The sequence below is a fragment of the Carassius carassius genome, chromosome 26, assembly GCF_963082965.1.
Source record: "Carassius carassius chromosome 26, fCarCar2.1, whole genome shotgun sequence".
Lineage (NCBI taxonomy): Eukaryota > Metazoa > Chordata > Actinopteri > Cypriniformes > Cyprinidae > Carassius > Carassius carassius.
Window position 1 is genome coordinate 11,984,748 of NC_081780.1, and position 17,389 is coordinate 12,002,136.

A 17,389-nucleotide genomic window follows, 5' to 3' on the forward strand; every position below is an offset into this window, starting at 1 on the left:
TTATTATTATTATTATTATTTTCATTTACAAGATTACTTTTTACCAGCCATTGTCCTCTTCTACACAGATTACTCTATATCTCTCCCTGAGTCTGGAGAGCACAGGAAATCCTGCCTTCTCATGTGCCTTCACTAAAGAAAGTGTAAACCTGTGTGCTGGCTCTGATCTGTCTGCAGTCTTCCCAAACTGCTCCTGTAGTTTTTCTGACCAGATGCTCTATACTGGAGGTTGGTTCTCCTTCAAAGAAGTTGCATATTTACTAACATACAGTGCATTTGTCTAGTCAGAATATGATTATTATAATCATAAACATTTGTTGGTAATCTGTTCAGGTTTAAAAGTCTCTGCTACTGTTACTGTTGAGGATCAGAGGATCACAGAGATGCTGACACTGAGGAACTGCTCCAGTATCACAGATCATTCAACAAATGCTTCTTATACACAGTGAGAACATCACAGTCTAAAATAGTTTAAAATACTTATTTGAACTTTTATTTCAATGATATTAAAAACATGAATTAAATGCAGGTGTGTTCAGTGTGTATCATCTGGGTGTCACTGGTCCTCTTCCTCTAAGCGTTGTGATTGGACACTTGGACCCGGACCACAGTCAAACATAAAGGTGAGATGCCATCTAACCTATAATCCAGTGTTTCAGTATATGTGTATTGGGAAATAGCATACCTTTATAAATTATTATCAATTCATTGTTGATAGTTAAACTCATTGTGTTGACTGAAGTGAACTCAGTAAGTACATGAACATCTCTTTCTCTACTCTTTAGGATGCATGTAAACATCTGCTCTCTCAGATGGACTACAAAGTAAGTGTCGTGATTGTGTTTGCAACTTCATAGAATTGGGATATTGTGTTTTCAGTATGTTCCTGTTTTAAATGAATATGACTTTACAAGAGGCCGAAGATTTTGTTTCCCCATTTGAGAAAAAAATTACCACAATCATAATTATACTTTATACATGCATGTGTGTGTGTGTGTGTGTATGTGTGTGTGTATGGTAGTCAACATTTGATGTGGATCAAAAGAGTTCATGAAAGTTGTCCTAAGGGAACTCATTTTGGTTTTAGGTTAACTTTGAACTCTTTTCATCTACATCAAATGTTTACTACTGTGTGTGTGTGTGTGTGTGTGTGTGTGTGTGTGTGTGTGTGTGTGTGTGTGTATATATATTTAATTCTTAGTCAAGTTTATGAGATTTTTTTTTTTCATTATATTTTCAGATCAGCTTTGGGAATTCTTGTCTTCAAAGAATGAGTGAAAATATAAACTATTTCTGCCTCAGTCCACAGAAATCATTTGGTCAAGTATGAAGTAGTAATAGAAACAATTCCGGTTTCTCACAGAAAAAAATCTGAAGACTGTGGGAGCATAAGGGTGTAACGGGTACGCAAAAATCACGGTTCGGTACGTACCTCGGTTTTAAAGTCACGGTTCGGTTCATTTTCGGTACAGTAAGGGAAAGAAATGCAAACATTAAACTGCAGGTTGTTTATTACTATAAACTTCTTTTTACATTTGTTTACACTTTTTTAAAATACTTTTTAATAAAATATATATAAAATAAAGAATAAGAAATAAGATACTGCTGCAAAGTTCTCCACTAAATAAAATACTCTCAGTCTCAAACCAATATCATATAATAAAATATAATGAAAAATATAAATAAATAACTATGATTACAGTGCAGCATTACCAATCCCAGCTTGTAGGCCTGCTCATATTTAATATATATATATAACTTTTCCAAGGTGTAAAGTGCAGCATCAACAGTTTCAGTTTTTAGACCTGCTCAGATTTCGTTATTGCGTTGGACCGATCGGAATTAAGAGCAAAGGTCTGTTTAAATGCTGATGGGAGCTGCGTTTAAATTACAATAGTTTTTTTCCTAGTTGTAGTGATGTTCACACTCGCGTGATGCCTTTTGAAAACCTTAGGCCGGTGACACACTGGCATATTGCACCTGTCAAAAAAAGTCTATTTTGCCGTCAATACTGTTGACGGTGTCCTTTATCGGTAGGCTTTATATTTATGCTCAACATGAAGTATAGATATTGTTGTCGTGAAGACAAGATCCTGGTCTGTCGGCGTCTCGGCGGCCTCCCTCTATGTCACCTACAGTAGCAGCAGTGCGCCAGCACCGCACCAGGCACAATTCTGGTGTGTAAAGACACAGAAAACGCGAAGCAGACATCACGCAACTGACACGCAGCAGAAACGCCATGCTCACGCCTTAGAATCAGCTGCAGGGCGGGATTTGCACTGAACGCGAAGACTTCCGCCACTTAATATGTTCGTTTGGAAACACGAAAATGTACCTATGTTCCGCCCACAAAATATTGCATTCGGTACACACGTGCACCGTACCGAAAGCCCTGTACCGAAACGGTCCGGTACGAATACACGTACCGTTACACCCCTAGGAGAGCATGATTTGCTATTTACTAATATACTAATTATTTTGTATATTAGATGTAGATTTAACGCAATATCCAGTCTGTTTTTCCTGTTCAGTGAGCCCTGTGATTTACATACTGTCAGAGAATCATCACAGACACCTGTTCCCACTCACACCCGATCCCTGTCACCAGATTACTGATGACCCACACATGCATTCACTAATCACGTCAGCTACAAAGCCACTCTCACCACAGTGCTTCAGTGTCTTCTGTTCACCTGTCTGAGCTGTGTCCTGACTCTATGTGCCCTTACCAGTGTTGTTCTCTGTAATTTCTGATTCACTCTCTCCTAATGTCCTGCAAGGATATCCTTCGTCTGTCTTCAGCTAAGACCCCATTTAACTGTATCTCAAGATTCTCACCTGCCATTTGCTCCTTGTGATCCAAATTAAAGTCTGTCAATAAATCACCTTGTTAATCCTCTGACCTGTTGTTCCTGGATCGAATTGTGACACATACAAACATACAGAATTTGTAAGTAAATTTTAGATATAATACTGTTTACAGATATAAAAGGTATAAAAAGTATGCCTGGGAGATCAGAAGGATAATATTACTCCTATCTCACCTTTCTGACTGGTCAGAAATCTTCTGTCAGATACTGTGTCGCTGTTCTCTAAACAGCAGGTGGTGCTCTGCGTGACTTATTAATTATACTCTTTATAAACACAGTGAAATCAAAAGTTTCTACACTCAAAAGAATATTTAGTCTAAATTTAAATTTTATGTAATTCAGTTACATAACAAATTTCCGTCCATTCAGATTACATAGTTTTAACATAAAACAAATCAATAAATTTAATGTGATTCATATGCGTCAATCATACGTGAATGAAACGATTAAGATTTATGTCATAGTTAGTTCACAGCAAAGTCCCTACACTGTTCAGTGTTCATGTATTTCCACTCTACAGAGTGTTAAAGTAGCATAGAAGCAGTGCATGAGTTAGGAAGATAATTATGAGATGATTGAGCATTAATGATGAACAGCTGCTGTTAACAAGCAGAATCACCAAAGGAAAGAGAAACACAAGAACTACAACTGACTACACCCACAGACAAAGAAGAAATCAACTGAAATACAAGACATTAAATCTCTCAAGATCTGATTAAACAACTCCTTAAACAGCTTTACCAGCATCTCATTATTAGCCAGACTGACTTTATTTCTGTCAGACATCTAGAGAAGCTCTTATTGAGAATTAGCTGAGGTTTAGACGTTATATTGTTTCATTTGAAATCACCATCAAGGAGATCAGTGTTTCCTTTTGTTGGGCTCTTGACCCTTGATATTTTGGTGGCAATGTTACGCTTGTTGTTTTAATTGTGTGTTCATAAAAACACATTCTTTTGCTAGGTGAAATGGTATATGCTGCATATGCACAGTGGTTAATATATTAACAACCACATTTCTCCAGTATTCATAGTGGTTGCTGCGTTGTAATATTTTATTAATGTCAATACTTTGACACGTTTTCCTTCTGTTCATACAGAAACAAGCAAAAATAAACAAGCTGAGAAACTACATCTTTACATTTGAGAGGCTATGAAAGAACACAAAATGAAGAGTGATGATTCCACAAATACACAGAGACACACTAATACAATTACAGCTCATGATTTGAGACACAATCCATCAGAGAGTGATAAAACTAAAAGTATGGAGAGACTGCTATTTATAACTATATATTTTTGCCATGCGTTACATGAACAGAAAAGGTTAAAATATATATATATATATATATATACATTATTTTATATATATAATTAATTACCATGAATATATATATATATATATATATATATATATATATATATATATATATATAATTTTTTTTAATGGTAATTAATTTAGCTTGATAGAACATCAGCAATTACTGTATGTCCCAAAACTAATAGCCTAAATTGTTTTTACATATACAGATGTATGTTTTCCCTGCAAGGTGAATTATATAAGATGGGTTTTTTTATTTTTGGATCAGGACAAAAACCATAAACCAATATGAATATTATTATTAAACTATTAAATTATAATTTGCAAAAATCTCCTTCCCCTTGATGTCATAATTTACATTTTAAACCGATTAAACATTATTTTAATATAATTTTGTGTATTGTACGAGTATTTTTATTTATTTATTTTTAACTTTCTCTTAAGTAACTGTCTGTAAAGTTTATCTTCGTTTTAGAAACCAAAATTTATCTGTCGTTGCTAAACCTCCGCCCTCATATCACAGTGTTACTTCAAATCCACTCACTTCACCCTTATACTCATCTGAGCACAGCTGATCTCTGTGACAAGATCTCATCATCAAATACATTAGTAGGCCTTTCCAACTGCTCATTTACTTATTAAATAAGATGGGAAGACACTTACTTGGAATACTTTTACTTTTGAAATATTGCATTTGCGTTGATGTGAAGGACTTTGATGGAGACATTAAGGACTTTGTAGTTGGTAACAGTAAGTTGTTTGTTCTTACTGACCATCGACTTCATCAGATGAGACACGATCTATATGAGGAGAAGAGGAAAGACATCACTAATGCCACTGACCTTAACAGAGTCAACATTCTGGTGCCTTTTGACGCGAACGGTACCCTGATAACGTGTGGGACTTTTGAAGATGGGTATTGTGAAGTTCTTGATATAAATGATGTTACAAACAGTATTCATTATGAAAGTAATACATTGGTAGGACCGGAACAGAATGAAAAAACTGTTGCCTTCATAGCCGGTAGGTTCCTTTTAGTTGGGAAAAAGGACGATGATGCAAAAGCTCAAGAAACCAGGTATTCTGTTGTTACCTTGTGGAGCACTTTAGATTCTCAACCAGGAGGGATTTTCTCAAGAATAGCAGAAGGATCAGATGCCATCATTGAGAGCACAGTGAGAGATGTGGAGTTTGTTGATGGATTCCAGAGAGTTTCACCCTCAGAATCGTCCTGAAGATAGACAGCTCTAAAGGGAAAAAGTCAGAAATCATCAAATCCCTGCAGGCTGCAAGGATACAATGCTGCAGTGATAAAGTTCGTCCAGTGCTCGTCGCCAGCACCGTTATTCCCTCAGCGAACGGTGTTATTTGGGCAGGTGTGTTCAGTTCACAGAATCAGGAGGATCCGGAGAACAGCGCGCTGGCTCTGTACGACATCAGTAACGTTCGAGGCCAAGTCAAGGGTTTCTGCGCTTATAGTGGAAATTGTGATTCTGAGGTTGGAAATTGCATTCATACATGTTTTTAAATAAAATGACTGAGATCAGTATTTCACCTTATTGATGTTGCATGATAAACATAGTTGTACTATTCACTAAAGACATCTAAAATTAATATTGTTGTTTGTGTTTCAGAGTGGTAGTGAACTTCAGCCGCTCTCTGTGGTGTTCAAGTACAGCTCAGTGTCAGCAGTGGCAGCAACGAGGATTGAATCCTGGATTGTGCTGTTCATAGGAACCAGTGATGGACAACTCATAAAGGTCTGCCTCATATCCTATTTTTCCCTAGTTTCTTAAATGTTATCATCTCTAGTTACAAAACACTAAGTGTATAAGTAGCTTTTGAATTTGTGGGGCCTTGTTAAAATTATAAGGCTTACACATCATGAAGTATTGTTAAACACAGTAAGCATCTTAAATGGCCACAAAAAATATATATTTTATTTGTGGAATCTGTGAATAATAGAAACGTGTTTGATATGCCAGCAATGAACAGTGTTCAACATAATGATTTGGCTAAAGTTTGGATAATGCTGTGGTTTATGTTTTTAGTTGATGTCGGATGAGAAATATACACCAGGCTGTCCAATAATGCTGTACAAATCTGATGATGAACGAGCAGTGCTTCCCAGAATGCACTTTGATCCAGTAGATTTCAAACACATCTACATTGCTCTGAAGAAACAGGTGAGGTTTACAAATTTTACACACAAATCTTACAAACTACACACACAAAATGTATCTTGTAAAATGAAGCACTGCATTCAAAGTATCACAAACACATCTCAAAAGCAAACATTTGCAAACACGTGCTATAATATTAATTCCTAGATATTTGTGTTTTACATAAAGAATTGTGTGTTGTGTGTTTTAGTGAAATTGAAAACTGAGTCAAAGGCAAATAATTAGTCTATGGTTTTACAGAGTTACTGTGCAAAAACATGCTTTAAAAATAAATTAAAGTTTGTTGTTTCATTATGCTTGAAGCATAACAGCCTACTATCAACCTGTATTTTCACAGTGATATGTCCAATATACAATGTATATTATAAAATCTGAATGCTTTTCTTTGTTTCTTTTTAAATTATGTGTACAGTAGTGCAGTGTTATACTCTGGCATAGAATAATGATACATTTTCTGTAGCACTGCTGCAATGTGTTTTAATAGAGCTGCAGAAGGAATGACTGTAATTTTTATAGATTTTTTTCTGACTGCCATAATCTCTGTTTTTTAGTTTAATTTGTCCTTATTTTAAATAGTCTTGTGAACTAATTATTATTATTATTTGTCTGCTCATGTCTGTGATGTAGTTAAGAAGAGTGTCTGTAGTTCCGTGTGCTAAATACAGCACTCTGAAAGACTGCAGAGCTGCTCTGGATCCTCTCTGCGGCTGGTGTGTGAACACATTGAGGTCAGATCAACATCTGTCGCACTTAGAAGTAAAAAAAAAAAGTTTAATATGCTAGCTAGTTTTTAAAAAATCAATAGCTTATCCAAGCACGCATTACAACTCCAAATGATATATTTCTGCTCATCTAGATGCTCCACCCAAGATGAATGTTAGAAATCTTCATGGGTGTCCACCCCAAAAAACTCCCTTCAGGAAATGCTGTTTTCTTTTCAGGTTTGGTCAGACAAAACTTCCAGCAAGGTATAATTATATTAACTTCAAATAAGACCATTTTTTCATTGCATTGAAAACATATTATTGATTTCTACTGACCAGTCAATGCCCGCTCCTACACAGATTACTCTACGTATTTCCTTGAGTCTGGAGAGCAGAGAAAACCCTGCCTTCTCATGCACCTTCACCACTGGAAGTGTAAAACTGTGTGACGGGTCTGATCTGAATGCAGTTTTTCCAAACTGCTACTGTAGTTTTTCTGACCAGCTACTATTTACTACAGGTTGGTTCTCTGTGGATTGGTGTTGTGTGCTTTGTATTCAATGTGCACATGTACCACACTTAAATTAAGATTTTATTGTCCTCAAAATCCAGCCACTTTATTTTATATAAACACTGTTGCATTAAAAGCAGCTTTAGCATGCATGCAGATGACATGTATAACAGCAGCATTTCAATGGAAATGACTCTGACACCACAGTGCATATTCAAACAGACAGAACAGAGTTTCCAATGGCATTAATAGACAGAAACGTAATCAGATGATAAAGTATCTGATCATTCATCCTCATTCGCTTTCTACCAACAAGCACAAATTCTGTAAATAAGCCCTAAAAATGCAAGCAGTAACAAAATCGTTAGGACCCTTGAAGAAATAAGCTTAAAATTATGTATAAGTGAAGTTGCAACTCTGCTGCTCTTCTATTCAAAATAAAGGGTAGGAAATTAGCACAAGCTAAAATAAATAGCTAAATAGCAGGAAGAAATTGTAAACACCCATAAATATTCAATACATTACTTATGATGACAACCTTTAATGTTTTTGCCTATTATTTCTCACTTACACACAGGGACTAGTAACATTGACTCAATAATATGTCTGAGTCTGTATGGTGTAGGAAGGAAATTATTTATAGATTCTTTGACCACAGAGCATATCTACATATCTTGTTATTTCCTTTCACTCTCCCAGCAACCGTAACCATGTTAGAAACTTCATGACTCATCTGAAACCAATATATTTAATGATAAAGTATCTAAAAAAAAAGCAAAAAACAAACAAAATAAATGAGACTGGCAGTATGCAATGTAAGCCACTTTGGATGTTTGCTAAATGCATAAATACAGTACCAATGTGAGAAGTCCTGATCAGCCTGTCTGGTCTATTCTGCTGTATTGACTATCTAAACTTAAAATATATATATATTATAATAACTTTTTGATAATCTGTTAAGGTTTAAACATCTCAGCTGAAGTGGCTCTTGGGGAACAGAAGATCAAAGAGAAGCTGGAGCTGAAAGACTGCCTGAATATCAAAGATAATTCACCAAGGGCTTCTTATACACAGTAAGAAATGCAGAGCTTAAAAGAGTTTTAAAATACATAAATACAAATATATATATATATATATTACAAAGTTAAAAAAAATGCCATGAAGTGGTTAAACACATTTGTTTAACACGTTTAACATGAAATAATGCAGGTGTCTTCAGTGTATCTCAGCTGGGTGTCGCTGGTCCTCATCTTCTCAGCGTTGTGAATGGGCAGATGGACCTGAAACAAAGTTAAACATACAGGTGAGAGACAATGTGTAACCTACAATCCACTAATTTGTATATGTGTAATGGGAAATAGCATAACCTTCATAAAGTGTAAAGGGATATTCTCTCTCAAAAAGAGATTATTTTATCGTTGATATCTGAAATATCATTGCACCTGGCTGAAGAAAACTCTGTCTTCATATTTCTCCGTCTTTCTCCTTTCTTTAGGATGCATGTGATGTAAATGCACAGATGGAATATGAAGTAAGTGTCATACCAAATACTGATGATTTTGCTTTATAAGGACCAAAGGTCATGTTAAATGTACTTTTAAATATGTTTGGTTGCATCTTATATCCTCACACTTTGGTGTGCTGTAGAAGCCAGAGATTCTTTCTCTAGAGCCCAACAAGGTTTCTTTCCATGGCAAAAACAACGTTTCACTAAAAGGAAGGAACCTGGAATCTGTTACTAAAATCCGTATTAAAGGAGATCTGGACTGCATTCCTAAAGAGTGAGATTCTGTGTGTTTGTGTTTAGTGTTATTGTATAGATTGAGATAAATGATACTGTATATCTGTACATGAATGTTTCTCTTCAGATCTCTAGTGTTTGATCGCTTCAGTGACACTTTATGGTTCCACATTCCTCCCAGTGGAACTAAAGGAACAGTCAAAGTGTGTGTTGTTACTCCTGACGACCGTTGTCATGGTAACAGCATCATCACTTACGGTTCTCAGCCCAGCTGCACTGGGATACAGCCCACAGTCAGCTGGAACAGGTCGGCTTCCACACATGCATTTGCTTTTCTGTCATTGTTGAAAAATTTAATTGACAATTTTTTTTCATGATTATTTTTTGTAGATATTTCAGATATTTAATACCATAGATTACTGATTTGGCTCCTCCTTAATTCTGGTGTCTGCTTTTTGATTAAATAGTCTTAAATGTATTTTCAGTGGAGGAAGGAAGATTCATGTTCAGGGCAGCAATCTGGAATTTGTGGAATCAGTTTCTGTCAGTAATATGAAAACAAAATACAACACAAGCTCAGGGGTAAGATATATCCTTATTACACTTGCATTAGCCGAAAAATGAGCTTTACCCGAAAAAGGATCCAGTCCAGCAATCTATAGCACTGTATCTAACATATGGAGATCAACAGTCAAACAGCCCATATTCACATGAGATCTAGTTTGGCAGATTATTACTATAATTACTTTGTTAGTATAATTGTACTTCATTGACTATCAATATTTATTTATTCAAACAAAATATAATTTATTCTATTCACAGCTTACATGTAGCTTTACTCTGTACATCACATGTATTAGTTATATTTTCTCTTTTTCAGGATATGTGGTTTCACTCCCCCCAATGCTATGGTTATTATGATTGTCGTTCTTTTAACTTGCATGTGGGGGACTCCAGTCTGAACTATGAGTATTTGTCCTATGAGCCCGATCCAGTTTTCATCGGATTCACTACCTTTCAGGTGGCCAATGATCTACAGGTGAAAATTAAGGTGAGTTTAAAATCAGTGTACAGGTATTAAAAAACTTTCAGTAAATATTATTATTGTGAGCAGTCAGCATTTCTGCACATCAGCATGTGAAACTCACAACCTCCGAACCATGCCACACTCTCTGTTTCTCAGAAAAGGGCAGATATGTTGCATTTGAGTGTGAATGAGGTGACTGTGATGGGTCAACAGGGAGATCAGCAGTATCAGTGTGTTTTGGAGGAAATTCAGTCCAAAGCTGTCATCTGTAAGATTAAAGGAGAATCAGGAGCCGTCACAGCAGTGGACTCACTCAAAGTAAGTGTAGTTTTTGATATTTACGTAAATGTAATACTGTCTCTCAATAGATTATGGGAGGGAGAATCTCATATTTTTGCTTTGATAACTGCCATTATTGCAGCACTGTTAAATTTTTTCATAGATCTTTGTCAACTTTATGAGATATTTTATGAGTAGGAAATTTCTTTCATTGTCATTTCAGATCAACGTTGGGTATTTTTCTACTTCCCTACGACAAGAAAGACCAGAGTATTTGGGATTTTTTTCTATAGTATTTTCTTTAGTATTCGTATTCTTTTGTCTTATCTTTTTGATTTTGTTATCAATTTGTCGGGTTTAACATGATTTCCGATCTATTTTTCCTGTTCAGTGGCCACTCCAAATAAGATATATACAAACATACAGCCTTTAAAAGTGAAATTGTGTTGTAAAGTTATGTTTAAGTCAGAGTAATATCTCTTGTTCAGAAATCTCCTGTTAGATCTATACTGTAGAGCTGTTCTCCAGACAGCAGGTGGCGCTTTATACTCACATATTATGACACGCTGTAAAAACATTGTCATTCAAGATTCAAAGTTCTTACAGAGGACTGGGCTGTTATTTAGCACTGTCGTACAATTATTTTGCATTAGTAGGCTTTAATTGTATCTTTCCCATTGTTCTCTTATTAATCAGAAAGTTTGATGTTATCAATATAATTTAAAACAAAGTGTAATTAAATAAAGATTTTTCCATGATCATTACAAAGGCCTATTCTGATTATGACTATAGTTACTTGATTTAACTTTTGATTTAACTGCATTAACCCTTTCAGGCATATCATTTTATTCAAACATTTCTGGAATGAAATATATATTTTATTATCAAAATAACTCCTAGTTAAATGCAGTTTAAATATATTTTATATCTAAATCTAATACAGAAAGCTTATCACAGTTTAGCAGAGAAACTACATCTGCTCCAAAAGCTTGTTTGTGCTACTTTACCAGTGCCTATGCAACCATCACAATTTCACAAAATGGAAATATTCCTTCTGAAAGAGTGATAAAAAGAAAACAAAATGAGGACAGAACAAAGAAAAACACCTAAACTCAATGCCAGTTCTGAATCCAACTAGGGAACATGATTCATTTGATGTCAGACATAATTTATCTATTATTCTGCTAATAGAGTCACTGCAAATGACCTTTAAAAAGAAGAACTGCTTCAGAGAACTCAATTTACTATAATTATTCTAGCAGAAAAGCATCACTAGTGCACTAGCCCACAAATAAACAGAAACACACTCATGCAATTACAGCTCATGCTTTGAGACACAATCCATCAGACAGTGATAAAAATAAAGGTATGGAGAGACTGTAATCACTATAGCAACAAGACAAGCCACATTCCTGAGTTCTTCACTTGGAAAGATCAATGGCACATTATTCACTCCTTCTAATGTTCCAGGAAACCTGAAGCCTTTTCCAATAGGCAGAACCACTTCTTCTTAACTATGTATTTTTACACAGATCATTAGTCTGAGGGGGGTACATTTATAATTCACCATTAGTTTATATAAAGAGTCTTGTTTAAAAAAAAAAACTCTCTTATGATCACCAAGGCTGCATTTATTTGCTTAAAAACAGTCAAGTTTTAAAATGTAATTTATTCCTGTGATTAGTATTCCTGGTGCGCAGTTATTAATAATGGTTCTTATTATTATCAATGTTGAAAAGTTGTTTGCTCTTTAATATTTTTGTGGAAATGTTTTCTTTCTGAAATCTTTGAAGAATTGAATTTACAATAAACAGCATTTATTTGAAATTGAAGTGTTCTGTAACATTATAAATGTTTTTACGGTTATATTTGATCTTGCGCAATAGAAGCATTCATTTCTTTCTTTCTTTCTTTCTTTCTTTCTTTCTTTCTTTCTTTTTCTTTCTTTCTTTCTTTCTTTCTTTCTTTCTTTCTTTCTAATTTTTACTCACCCCAAACTTTTGAATGGTGGTAAATCACAGTTCTAAGAAAAATATATTAAACTGCACATCCATTTTAAACATTTATATTAATATTTTTCTTGAGCTCCATATCAGCATTTTAGAGTGATTTCTGAAAAATCATGTGACACTGAAGACTGGATAAATGGCTGCTGAAAATGTAGCTTTGTCGTGGCAGGAATTTTAAAACATTTTAAAAAAATGTTCAAATAGAAAACATCAGAGAATTCTTTCAAAAACATTAAAATAATAGTTATATTTCATATTCAGGCTTTTACTGGTGGTGGTGGTGTATATATATATATATATATATATATATATGATTACATGAATTTACTGATTAAGCTTTTACATCAGCAAAAGAAACGCATCAGTTGGCAAGCCCTTCAAGGAACTCGAGCATCATTCACAGAAAAATCACTGCGCTCTCTCACACACACACACACACACACACACACACACACACACACACACACACACTCCCCTCGATCACAGCGGTGAAAGAAGCAGTCCTGAACTCTCAGAAATTAACCCAGCTGAGGCTTTTGGAAAAAGGGCATCTGCTGCCAATAAGCCCTGGTTAATACTTGTTATCTGCACAACCAGGGGTATATGGAGACTTCTCAGAATCCTCGTCTGAACCGCCCTCACAGACACAGCACCACACGCTGTCACCAAGTCCCTGAGGAGACCCCGAGAGATTTATGTGCAGGAATAAATAGAAATACGGAGATATTTCAAAAACTGAAAGTATGAAAAACTATTAATATGTTTTAATAAGCCTAACTAAACAGTGCTTATGACAGCAGAGGACAAGGTGTTCTGTTTTTGTTGGAAAGACTGTATGTTTTAACAAGCCTGTTTACCAAGAAAGAGATTTTATTAAAGCAATAATACTATTTGTAATACTAAATCTACCATCACAAAGACTTCTGTTTCACTTCTAGCATTTCTATAACGAGCAAATAATATTTTTTTTATCTCCTATTCTTAAAGCTTACTGTCATATTGTCACTATTTTGCATTTTTATTTGTTTATTACTTTGCAAATGCATTTGGCTGTTTTTCACATGGGAACTCCACACAATGTAGGTGATTTCTGCAGTGACATTTGTTCCACATTACAAGCAAATGCTGACACACAAACACACATCTCACTTGTCAATTCACGTCTCTTTTGTTTGTGTGTGTGTGTGTGTGTGTGTGTGAGTTAAGAGAGAGGGTTCACACAGGTGGCCTATTCACCCTCTGGCTAACATGACAGGTGACACTCTGTGCAAAGGTATTCTGTTCAACTCTTTATAACACCCTTAAACAATCTGTGAGCAAACATTCTTGGAATCAAATGGCTCATTAGATATATAAAAACTTCTTTTCAAGTAATTTCCACAAATTTCGCCTGAACGATACTGCAGTGCTTCTGTTAGGCTCAGTTCAAATGTTTAGCGTCAATTCCTTCTGCCTGACTAAATACAAGTGCCAAAAGCATGTAAAGACAGTAATCAGAGAGAGACTAAACTGCAAGGCAAACAAACCGGCTTCTCCAACACTAATTTAGACTCAATAAATCTCATGTGACGAGGTGCGCTGAAGCGAAAGACTGACAGAGACTGAGAAACACAGACAGAAAGAGGCAGTGGATCAGTTCAAACACTGACCATTTTTGGAGAAAGATGTGACATAACAATAGAATTGTATAAAATGTTATAAATGAGGAAAATAAATAATTAGCCATAAATTAGAAAAAAAAGATACATCACAGAAATCAGCAATTTGATCATTATTACAATCTCTTTCCATAAATATTTACATAAAATATAATCTGTTTCAGCCATTACTGAGAAAAAGCTTTAAAAATTAACAATTTAAACAATTCTTAGTTAAAATATATACAGTGTTATGAAAAAGTTTGATAGTTTGGTATTATAGTCACCTTTATAAAATAAAAAACAAAAGCAAAATCAGTTTAGGTACTCATATCACAGCCATTAAAATTTGTATTTTAATCTGTTGCTATTTTAATCTAATTTATGCCATTTATTGTAATCTGGAGCATGTTGATACAGGGCTTTTCTGAGAGATCTCTTAATGATTGAAATGGGCAGACATTCTCATTCAAGCCTTATCTGTATTTAAGTATCATGTGCAGTGCATGTTGGAAGTCTTAGGACAATGTCATCAAGATGATATTGATAATAATACAATCACACCAAGATAGGTGCAATAGTACTGTCCCTGAGTTAGCAAGCATTTTGACAGAGAGAAGAAGGGAAGAGAGAGAGAGAGAGAGAGAGAGAGAGAGTATGCATCAGTAAGGGAGGAGCTGCTGATGGGTGATCCTACTTGTCTGGCGTTCTGCCACTTCGTTCTAATCACCACTTCCTAGAAATCCATTTCCTGGTGTGAGGAATTCTGGGAAGCCTGCTGTACTGTAGGTAATCCCAGAGAAATTCCTCTCATCTCCTTAGACCATGAAAGGAGACACTCTCCTGCCCTCACTCAGTGTGCACATCAGGGTAATGTCTGTGTGTGTGTGTGTGTGTGTGTGTGTGTGTGTGTGTGTGTGTGTGTGTGTGTGTGTGTGTGTGTGTGTGTGTGTGGTTGTGTTTGTGTGTGAGTGAGTGAGTGAGTGAGTGTGAGTGAGTGAGTGAGTGAGTGTGTGTGTGTGTGTGTGTGTGTGTGTGTGTGTGTGTGTGTGTGTGTGTGTGTGTGTTGTGGGTGTGTGCTGCTACCAGGAAAGCAGATGCCCTTCTGGGAACACATCTTTTGTTGCTGGTCGCCAGAAAAGTGTTTCAGGAGGGAAAAGAGAAATGGCTTTTTATTCATTATGCTCTATCTACGTGGTTCCAAAGGAGAGTAAGAAAGAGAAAAAATAGAAAAAGAAAAGCCATATCTAGCTACACGACAACCAAACCTATAAGTGATGGAAACTGACTAATGGTAGATTAAAAAAAAGAGTTCACCAAAAATTCTCTGTATGTTTTTTTTTTTTAATGGAACACAAAAGGAAAAATTTGGAATAATGTGCTAGTTTCTTTTTCTTTTTCTTTTTGAATGGGGACTGCAGCTTTAAAGATTCAAAAGGGATGCAAAAAAGCTATATAAATGTATCATAGAGTAAATATGAGCTGTTTTCTAAGCCAAGTCACTGGTTTTGTGAATTAAATTATCTGATTCATTAAAACAATTTAACTGAAAAGAATGACTTGTTCACAAATTAGACATTGCTGTCATTAAGTTATGACCCAAAGCTATCATGTTGACAACTTTCACAATGTTTTACAATGCTTTTCGATCCTTTTTTATTTATTTTTTTATTTTTTTGTTTGAATAAGTATTTTTCATTCAATTCCAGTATACAGGGACTGCAGCTTTCAAACTTCAAAAGGGATGCAAGAGCAACATAAAATCACCAAAAATATAATATTCATCAGTTGTAGTCCAAGTCTTCTGTCATAAGTCATATGATAGTCAATCAATAAAGAGTTCTTGAAATTTAAGAAGAAATTGTTAACATCCATTGTGAATCTTTTAAAAGATTCTAGTCAAAAGAATGATTTGTAAACAAAGTGCCTTTTCTCCATATTTTCAGTGAATAATAGCCCAAAGCTGGTGTGTTGACTATTATCATAATACTTGCAACTGATGAAAGAACGTTTGATTTTTTCTCTCTTTAAGAAGTGTATATTTGTGTGAGTGAAAGAAAAAGAGAGTGAATGACAGAGAGAGTGACACTGGTTAAACCATAAGGCGGTATATTAAAGATGCTATGTAAGTCTATCTAGTCACACTCCGTGTTTCTGCTCCTTTGGTTAAACATAGCTACTAAAGGTAAACCGGCGTACATTATGATCAATATAATCGGGGCTGACCCACCGGTCTATAGAATCAATGCAGTGTTGATGCCTTCATCTCATATGCCGAGAGCCACGTGGATCTGCTCGTGTCGACATAAATGTGTGGCTCAGGCCAGGCTCACTGAAATCTGGACATATGGTGCTTTATTTTCAGCTTGTGTTGGTGTGTGTGTTGCATATCTGAACATATGGGTGTGGGAACACAGTGTCCAGTTGTGCTGAGATCAATGAAAATCTAATAAACAACTATCAATCACAGAACGCACAAATAGATAAAAAGAGCTGCTTTAAGATCTAGTTTCTGCAAATCAGCAATGAAAATATATAGTGATAATATGATGACTATTATTATATCTTATTTACATATTATTAAAACATCTTATATGTTTTTTTTTTTTTATCTAATTTACAGCATATATATATTCAGGTTATATTGATATGTGAATATTTCTCAATAATCAAGCCTAGTGTAGCTCAACATGCCATATCTATAGAATTCAAATACGTGGATTAGCAAGATTGGAGCTGCTGTAAAATATGATTTACTATGTTGGATTACAGTATGCGAACAGCCATAATTGTAGGCCACTCTATAGACAAATAAAGAAACGGGTCGGATATGGACAGACACCTCTCAGCCATGTCATTTGGGGGCAAGTTAGTGGCCAAACTCACACACATTCACACAATAACCAGAGATGTTGTGGCTTTGGGTCACAGTCTCACGGGAATACACACCGTTCCCTACACACAAACACCCAGAGATCTGAGTGGCCACATTGACCCCGAGCGTAAATGCTAAGTGTCTGTCTCGCACAAACACACACGCAGAGGATATGGACGTCGAGACCCCACCTGCTTATTACTGTGCAAGCAAAAACAACCACAGCTTAAGAA

At 35.4% G+C, this 17,389-nt stretch overlaps 2 protein-coding genes across 2 annotated transcripts; both read left to right on the top strand.

Moving 5' to 3' along the window:
- Positions 1-39: 39 nt before the first annotated feature.
- On the top strand, positions 40-11,209 carry LOC132105814 (plexin-C1-like). The gene is made up of 10 exons (XM_059511235.1): positions 40-228; positions 334-445; positions 530-623; positions 786-824; positions 9,236-9,369; positions 9,457-9,636; positions 9,815-9,911; positions 10,210-10,380; positions 10,513-10,674; positions 10,859-11,209. The coding sequence occupies exons 1-10, from the start codon at positions 213-215 to the stop codon at positions 10,994-10,996; spliced, it is 1,143 nt and encodes a 380-aa protein (XP_059367218.1). The 5' UTR covers positions 40-212; the 3' UTR covers positions 10,997-11,209.
- On the top strand, positions 5,244-8,904 carry LOC132105357 (plexin-C1-like). Its single transcript, XM_059510448.1, has 9 exons — positions 5,244-5,268; positions 5,399-5,688; positions 5,825-5,950; positions 6,242-6,376; positions 7,001-7,101; positions 7,230-7,341; positions 7,438-7,597; positions 8,550-8,661; positions 8,798-8,904. The coding sequence occupies exons 1-6, from the start codon at positions 5,244-5,246 to the stop codon at positions 7,252-7,254; spliced, it is 702 nt and encodes a 233-aa protein (XP_059366431.1). The 3' UTR covers positions 7,255-7,341; positions 7,438-7,597; positions 8,550-8,661; positions 8,798-8,904.
- Positions 11,210-17,389: the final 6,180 nt, after the last annotated feature.

Excerpts from the sequence above, each read along its gene's own strand:
- LOC132105357 (XM_059510448.1), top strand. The coding sequence starts at position 5,244 with ATGATGCAAAAGCTCAAGAAACCAG. Across the intron at positions 5,269-5,398 it reads GCAAAAGCTCAAGAAACCAG|AGAGTTTCACCCTCAGAATC; the intron begins GTATTCTGTTGT and ends GATGGATTCCAG. Across the intron at positions 5,951-6,241 it reads GTGATGGACAACTCATAAAG|TTGATGTCGGATGAGAAATA; the intron begins GTCTGCCTCATA and ends TTATGTTTTTAG.
- LOC132105814 (XM_059511235.1), top strand. Across the intron at positions 624-785 it reads GACCACAGTCAAACATAAAG|GATGCATGTAAACATCTGCT; the intron begins GTGAGATGCCAT and ends TCTACTCTTTAG. Across the intron at positions 9,912-10,209 it reads AATACAACACAAGCTCAGGG|GATATGTGGTTTCACTCCCC; the intron begins GTAAGATATATC and ends TCTCTTTTTCAG.